This window comes from Balaenoptera acutorostrata, chromosome 2 (assembly GCF_949987535.1).
Source record: "Balaenoptera acutorostrata chromosome 2, mBalAcu1.1, whole genome shotgun sequence".
NCBI classification, from domain to species: domain Eukaryota; kingdom Metazoa; phylum Chordata; class Mammalia; order Artiodactyla; family Balaenopteridae; genus Balaenoptera; species Balaenoptera acutorostrata.
Window position 1 is genome coordinate 175,846,818 of NC_080065.1, and position 8,608 is coordinate 175,855,425.

The window sequence follows — 8,608 nt, forward strand, 5'->3', positions numbered from 1 at the left end:
GTCTTTAATTCATTTTGAGTTTATTTTTATGTATGGTGCTAGGGAGTGTTCTAATTTCATTCTTATAGATAATTTGGACAATTAATAATTTTGTGCTTCAAAAGAAACTATCAAGAAAGTGGAAATATCCTTTGGAATCCTTGTGTGATATTGCTTGGAATATAAAATTGTATTGATGGTATGAAAAAAATGGCAATTCCTCAAAAAATTGCAAACTGAGTCACTATCTGATCTAGCAATCCTACTTCTGTCAATTGAAGTAGAATTGAAAGCAGTGACTCAAACAGGTATGTCAAAACAGATATATATGTTCATTTCACATTATTCATAGTAGCCATAGGTGGAAGCAACTCAAGTGTCCATCAACAGTTGAATAGACAAAAAAAATACGGTGCATACATACATCAGAGTATTATTTAGCTTTAAAAAGAAAGCAAATTTGACTCTTGCTACAACATAGGTGAACCTTAGGACATTATGCTAGCTGAAATTAGTCTGACAAAAAAGGTCAAACACTGTATGATTCCATTGGTATGAGGTACCTACAGTAGATAAATTCCTAGAGACAAAAAGTAGAATGGTTTTCTCCATTGTATATATGTACCACATCTTCTGTATCCATTCACCTGTCGATGGACTTTTAGGTTGCTTCCATGTCATGGCTATTATAAACAGCACTGCAGTGACCATTGGGGTGCATGTATCCTTTCAAACCATGGTTTTCTCTGGATATATGCCCAGGAGTGCAATTGCTGGACCATATCGTAGTTATGTTTTTAGTTTTTTAAGGAACCTCCATACATACTGTTTTCCATAACGGGTACAGCAATTTACATTCCCACCAACAACCCCTTTTCTCCCCACCCTCTCCATCATTTATTGTTTTTTTGTTTTTGTTTGTTTTTTTTCTCTAATGATGGAATACTCTCAAAAGGGAGAGCTTAAAGCACCTTGTGAATTATTTATTTATTTATTTTTCAAATTCTTTTCCCATTTAGGTTGTTACATAATATTGAGCAGAGTTCCCTGTGCTATACAGTAGGTCCTTGTTGGTCATCCATTTTATTTATTTATTTTTCAAATATTTATTTATTTATTTATTTGTCTGTGCCTGGTCTTAGTTGCGGCATGCGCAATCTTCAGTTCTGGCATGCAGAATTTTTAGGTGCGGCGTGTGAACTCTTAGTTGCGGCATGTGGGATCTAATTCCCTGACCAGGGATCGAACCCAGGCTTCTTGCACTGGGAGTGTGGAGTCTTAGCCACTGGACCACCAGGGAAGTCCCTGGTTATCCATTTAAAATATAGTAGTGTGTACATGTAAATCCCAAACTCCCTAAGTATCCCTCCCCCTCTCCCCTCTGGTAACCATAAGTTTGTTCTCTAAGTTTGTGATTCTGTTTCTGTTTTGTAAATAAGTTCATTTGTATCTTTTTTTTTTTTAGATTCCACATATAAGTGATATCATACGATATTTGTCTTTCTCTGACTTCACTCAGTATGACATCTAGGCCCATCCATGTTGCTACAAATGGCATTATTTCATTCTTTTTAATGGCTGAGTAATATTCCATTGTATATATGTACCATTTCTTTTTATCCATTCATCTGTCATCCATCATTTATTGTTTGTAGACTTTCTGATGGTGGCCGTTCTGACTGGTGTGAGGTGATATCTCACTGTAGTTTTGATTTGCATTTCTCTAATAATTAGCGATGTTAAGCATTTTTTCACGTGTCTCTTGGCCATCTGTATGTCTTCTTTGGAGAATTGTCTATTTAGGTCTTCTGCCCATTTTTTGATTGGGTTGTTTGTTTTTTTAATATTGAGCTGCATGAGCTGTTTGTAGATTTTGGAGATTAATTCCTTTTCGGTCACATTATTTGCAAATATTTCCTCCCATTCTGTGGATTGTCTTTTTGTTTTGTTTATGGTTTCTTTGCTGTGCAAAACTCTTTGCTTACTATAGCCCTCCCAACTTCCTTTTCCCTTCTTTAAAAGAATGCTCCTCTCCTTGCTGCAGGGGAACTTGCATGCCAAGGTTGCTGACCCCAAATTACAATTCTTTGCTATTCCTGGATAAACACATATTTTCCTGGAGAAATAATTAGCATCCTATTTGTTTATGTCAACATGGGTATAGAGTTTGGTTTTGAAACATGAAAATAGTTCTGCAGATTGGTTTCCCAATGTCAATGTATTTCATACTACTGAACTATACAGTTAAAATTGTGAAAATGTAAATTTTATGGTATGTGTATATTATCAAAATTAAAAGTAAACTTTTAAGGCAAGACAGTGAACACAACCCTTAGAATGGAAGAAAATTTTGCAAATCATATATTTAAAAAAGAACACATTGAGGGGAGCGGGGCTGGCGACCCAGGAGGCGGCGGCACCGCCGCAGCCTCTCCCCACCAGGCAGCCTCGGATCCCACTGGACACTGAGGGCACACCGACCGCGCCTCTAGAGTCACGCCGCCTCTCCCCTCTTCTCTAGACTTCTTTCCCATCCTTCTCGCCTTCACCCTTCCCTCCCTTCCCTGGGTTCCGGACCGCCGCCCTCTCTTCACTCCCGGACCGGCCCTTCTCGGCGCCTCTCTTCTCTAGGGAGATGCGATGAGCCGGTGCCCCCGCGTCCTCATCGCCGTCCCGGGCACGGTGCCCGTCCAGTGCCCGTGGTGGGGAGGGAGCACTCCGGGGCCCCTCCGTGACGCCCCTCCCTTGGCCCCCTCCTCAGCTGGAGTCCCTGGGCCATGGCCCAGGGGACCCAGCCAGGGGGTGGGGTCTAGAGCGAGGGGGGTGGAGAGGAGGAAGGACGAGGCCTTGGGCGCCTCTGAGATGCTCCCAAGCGTCAGGGGGAGCCGAGCGAGGCTTAGGCAACCGGGCGGCAGGCATGATGCCCTCGCCTAGTGATTCCAGCCGCTCACTGACTAGCCGGCCCAGCACCCGGGGCCTTACCCACCTCCGCCTCCACCGACCCTGGCTGCAGGCTCTGCTCACGCTGGGGCTGGCTCAGGTGCTCCTGGGCATCCTGGTGGTCACCTTCAGCATGGTGGCCTCATCTGTCACCACCACCGAGAGCGTCAAGAGATCCTGCCCGTCTTGGGCTGGATTCTCGCTGGCGTTTTCCGGGGTGGTTGGCATTGTGTCTTGGAAGCGGCCGTTCACTCTAGTGATTTCCTTCTTCTCCTTGCTTTCGGTGCTCTGTGTCATGCTCAGCATGGCTGGCTCTGTTCTCTCCTGTAAAAACGCTCAGCTGGCCCGAGACTTCCAAGAATGCATCTTGGACGGAAAGGTCTGTGGGTGCTGCCCTCCTGTTCCTCTACTGCGGCCCTGTCCAGAGTCAGGGCAGGAACTGAAAGTTGCCCCTAACTCCACCTGTGATGAAGCCCGAGGGGCCCTCAAGAACTTGCTCTTTAGCGTCTGTGGGCTCACGGTATGTGCCGCCATAATCTGTACTCTCTCTGCTATTGTTTGCTGCATCCAAATCTTCTCCCTGGACCTTGTGCACACGTTGGCCCCTGAGCGCTCAGTCTCAGGTCCTCTGGGGCCTCTGGGCCGTACATCCTCGCCCCCAGCCCCTCTCCTACACACCATGCTGGACTTGGAGGAATTTGTACCGCCTGTGCCCCCGCCGCCCTACTATCCCCCAGAGTACACCTGCGGCTCAGAAGCAGATGCACAGAGCATCACCTACAATGGCTCCATGGACAGCCCGGTGCCCTTGTATCCTACTGATTGCCCCCCTTCTTATGAGGCCGTCATGGGGCTACGAGGAGACAGCCAGGCCACTCTGTTTGATCCTCAGCTTCATGATGGCTCCTGCATCTGTGAGCGAGTGGCCTCCATTGTAGATGTGTCCATGGACAGCGGGTCTCTGGTGCTGTCAGCCATCGGTGACCTCCCTGGGGGCTCCAGCCCGTCGGAGGACTCGTGCCTGCTGGAGCTGCAGGGCTCCGTGCGCTCCGTTGACTACGTGCTCTTCCGCTCTATTCAGCGCAGCCGCGCCGGCTACTGCCTCAGCCTGGACTGCGGCCTGCGGGGCCCCTTTGAGGACAGCCCCCTGCCCCAGCGGCCCCCGAGAGCTGCCCGCTCCTATTCCTGCTCTGCCCCCGAGGCCCCACCCCCGCTGGGTGCCCCCACAGCTGCCCGAAGCTGCCACCGGCTGGAGGGCTGGCCGCCTTGGGTGGGACCCTGCTTCCCCGAGCTGAGGCGGCGGGTCCCCCGGGGAGGCAGCCGGCCAGCTGCAGCCCCGCCCCCCCGAGCTCCGGTTCGCCGCTTCAGCGATAGCTCAGGTTCCCTCACCCCACCGGGGCACAGCCTCCTCAGCCGGCTCCCCGACCACCGCTGCTGCTGCCACGGTCCCACAGTGACCCGGGCATCACCACCTCCAGCGACACCGCTGAATTCAGGGACCTTTATACCAAAGTGCTTGAGGAAGAAGCTGCTTCCATTTCCTCTGCAGATACAGGGCTCTGCTCTGAAGCCTGCCTCTTCCGTCTAGCCCGTTGCCCTTCCCCCAAGTTGCTACGTGCTCGCTCAGCCGAGAAACGGCACCCCATGCCCACCTTCCAGAAGGTCCCCCTGCCCTCGGGCCCTGCACCTGCCCACTCCCTGGGGGACCTGAAGGGCAGCTGGCCAGGCCGGGGCTTGGTCACTCGTTTCCTCCAGATGTCTAGGAAGGCCCCAGACCCCAATGGGAATGGAGCCCATGGACATAAGCAGGTGCCCCGGAGCCCATGGGGCCGGCCAGGCCGAGAGAGCCTCCACCTTCGCAGCTGCGGCGACCTCAGCTCCGGCTCCTCCCTGAGACGCCTCCTGTCTGGCCGCAGGCTGGAGCGCGGCACCCGCCCCCACAGCCTCAGCCTTAATGGGGGCAGCCAGGAGACTGGGCTCTGACCTGGGCGTCCTCCCACACTGAACAGATCCAGATGAATGCTGGGGCCACAGGCACCAGCTGGTTGGGACCAGCAGCCTCCAGCACCCCCTTGCACTGGCTGACACAAAAAGAAACCTGCTGAACACCCCCAGAAGTATCCCTTTCCCTCCTACCTCTAGGGGCTCCTGCTGCTTGCCTCTGCCCCTCCAGCCTGGGGAGACCTTCTGTCCTGCGCTGCATGGGTGTTCAGGCTGTGCGGAGAGATGCCCCTGCTTACAGCGTTGGAGGAGGAAAATAAAGCCCTGTTCCTCCAGCATGAGAGTAACTCTCTCTGATTCACCACGGGCCCTGTGGCCAGGGCAAAGGCATGTCCCGGTTGTTCAAGCACAAGGGGCTGTATGCCTGTGCAATGGGGTGGTGAGGCATGAAGGGTCAGAAAAATCTGGGTGGCCTCTCAGCTCTGCCACCTTTAGCTGCATGATCTTGGGCAAGTTATTTAACCTCAATTGCCTGATCCGTAAAACATTGTGAGGACGAAAGTTTGTAAAGCTCTTAACACACTAAGTAAGGCTTCAATAAATTTCAATTTTCCCTTCAAAAAAAAAAAAAAAAAAGAACATATTGAAAATATCTAGAGACTTCTTATAAGTTAGTTATAAAAATTCAATTAACTCAATATTAAATGTGACAAGCATCTGAAGTCACATTTTTCCAAGTAAAATATACAAATGATCAAGGGCATATGAAAAGATTCTGGCCATTATTAATCATCAAGGAGATGCAAATCAAAACCACAATGAGATTCCATGTCACAAAAACTAGGATGGCTAAAATCAAAAAGTGAGGTAATAATTTTATCCAGGATAGATGGAGAAATTTGAACTCTCATACAGGTTGGAATGAAGACAAAATAGCGAAGTCACTCTGGAAAAAGTTCTGGGAGTTCCTCAAATATTAAACCTAGAGTTATCATATGACCCATCAATCCCACTCCTAGGTATATTCCCAAGAATATGAAAATACATATTTGGCCAAAATTTATACATGAATTTTAGAGTAATGTGATTCATAGTAGCCAAAAGGTAGAAACATCTAAAGTTCCATTAACAGATGAATAGGTAAACAATGTGTTTTACCCAATAAATAAAATGTTATTCTGATGTAAAATGAAGGAAATATTGATTTATAATTTTCCCTTGAAAAAAATCATGCTGAGTCAATCAAAAGACCATATACTATAGAATTCTTTTCATATGAAAGACCAGGATGGAGAAAAAGAAAGCAGATTAGTGGTTTTCTAAGGCCGGGGATTGGAGGAGGAAGATGGGAAGATTAGCAGTGACAGCTATAGAGTAGAAGAGTTTCTTTTTTTTTGCTGTTTTTTAATATTTATTTATGTATTTATTTATGGCTGTGTTGGGTCTTCCGTTTCTGTGCGAGGGCTTTCTCTAGTTGCGGCGAGTGGGGGCCACTCTTCATCGCGGTGCGCGGGCCTCTCACTATCGCGGCCTCTCTTGTGGCGGAGCACAGGCTCCAGACGCGCAGGCTCAGCAGTTGTGGCTCACGGGCCTAGTCGCTCCGCGGCATGTGGGATCTTCCCAGACCAGGGCTCGAACCCGTGTCCCCTGCATTGGCAGGCGGATTCTCAACCACTGCGCCACCAGGGAAGCCCCAAGAGTTTCTTTTTGAAGTGAGAAAATCTTCAAAAATTGACTGTGGTGATGAATGCATGTATCTACAAATATACTAAAAGCATGAAAATGTATACTTAATGGGTGCCTTCCACAGTATGTGCCATACATTTCAATAAAGTTGTTCAAATAAATCAATGCATGAAGTGTTTTGCGATGGAAGAGTTTTGCAATGCAGTCTCCTGGGAGTATAAGAATTTCCAGGTTAATTAATATCCATCACTTCACTTAGTTATCTTCTTTTTTTTTTTTTTAATTTATTTATTTCGCTGTGCTGGGTCTTAGTTGCAGCATGCGGGATCTTCCATCTTCCTTGCAGCATGCGGGCTCTTTTAGTTCCGGCACGTAAACTCTTAGTTGCGGCATGTGGTATCTAGTTCCCTGACCAGGGATGGAAGCCGGGCCCCTGCTTTGGGAGTGTGGAGTTTTACCACTGGACCACCAGGGAAGTCCCAATTATCTTTATTTTTGTTTGTGTGGTCGGTATGCTTAAGATCCACTCTCTTAGCAGGCATGGCGACTGGCAGGCCCGGCTGTGGCAACTAATGGTTTGGCTGCCGCCGCCTTCTCCAGCTCCGCCACAGGGTCAAAGTGGCTGCGGTGCTGGCCTCGAGTTTCCAGCGTGAGGAGGTGGCCGGTGGAGAGAAGCATCATGTTTGAGGCAGAGACCCTGAGGCAGCCCCACACGTGGCCTCGTTCACTGCTCTTGACAATGCCATCACCCTGTGGCAGTTCCTCCTTCAGCTCCTAAAGGAGTCTCAGAACGATCACATGATTTGCTGGACCTCTAATGACGGGGAGTTCAAGCATTTGCAGGCAGAAGAGGTGGCTCGTCTCTGAGGGATTCAAAAGAACAAGCCTAATATGAATTATGCCAAACACAGCCGATCCCTCAGATACTATTATATGAAGAATATCATTGAAAACGTGAGGGGTCAGAAGTTTGTCTACAAGTTTGTCTCGCACCCAGAGATTTTGAATACAGTTCCTATGCCAGTGGGCAGGCTTGAGGGAGACTGAAGCTTTACACATCAGTGAAGTCAGCAGCGAGAGATCCACAGATGAGGAGAATGGAGGGAAAAAGAAGCCACTGCAGCCTGGTGCCAAGACCCCTAGCTGCAGTGACTACAGATACTCTGGCTTATATTCTTCATTTACGCTCAGATCTTTGAACTCCTCCAATAGGAAGCTTTTCAAGTCTATAAAGGTTGAGAATCCAGCTGAGAAATTGGCAGAGAAAAAAATCCCCTCAGGAGCCAACACCATCTGTTACCAAATTTGTAACATCTTCCAAAAAGCCACCAGTTGAACTTCTTGCTGCCACCAGTTCAACTGACTCAAGTATTTCTCCATCTTCCAAAGAAACTACCCAAGCGCTGGAGACTTTGTCTTCCCCCAAACTGCCTTCGCTAGAAGCATCAACTTCTGCATCCAGTGCAACTGCCACTTTTACCACCACACCTCCTATTTCGTCCATTTGCCCTTTTCAGGAACCTCCTAGAACACCTTCACTCCCGCTGAGTTCCAACCCAGACATGGACCCAGACATGGACCCAGACATGGAGCCTAAAGACCAGGATTCAGCTTTGCCAGAAAAAGACAAAACAAATAATTCATCAAGGTCCAAGAAACCCAAAGGGTTAGAGCTAGCACCGACCATCATGATCACAGGCAGCGATCCAAGCCCACTGATTATTACGCTAGCACTATTTTCACAGACACCCTTCTTGACTCTGTGTCCCTTGGTCTCCAGTATCCACTTTTGGAGTACTCTCAGCCCTGTTGCTCCCCTAAGTCCAGCCGGACTGCAAGGTACTAACACACTTTTCCAGTTTCCTTCTGTGCTGAACAGTCATGGGCTGTTCACTCTGTCTAGCCTGTATGGACCTTCCACCCCTGGCCCATTTTCCACAGATCTACAGAAAACAACCTATGCACTTGTGAAATGGGAGAAACAAGGAACAAACAGAGAGACATTGAACATGAATATATTTAAAGTGTGCAATTGATACTTCCACAATGTTGATAATAGTCT

At 48.3% G+C, this 8,608-nt stretch overlaps 1 protein-coding gene and 1 pseudogene across 1 annotated transcript; both read left to right on the forward strand.

The window, feature by feature from the left end:
* Positions 1-2,374: 2,374 nt before the first annotated feature.
* Positions 2,375-5,468, forward strand: LOC130707252 (protein ENTREP3-like). The gene is given in 2 exon segments (XM_057540811.1): positions 2,375-4,319; positions 4,322-5,468. Coding segments are annotated over 2 exon segments (2,004 nt in total). The 5' UTR covers positions 2,375-2,896; the 3' UTR covers positions 4,903-5,468.
* Positions 5,469-6,729: 1,261 nt separating this feature from the next.
* Positions 6,730-8,582, forward strand: LOC114235409 (ETS domain-containing protein Elk-4-like; annotated as a pseudogene).
* The last annotated feature ends 26 nt before the right edge of the window (positions 8,583-8,608 follow it).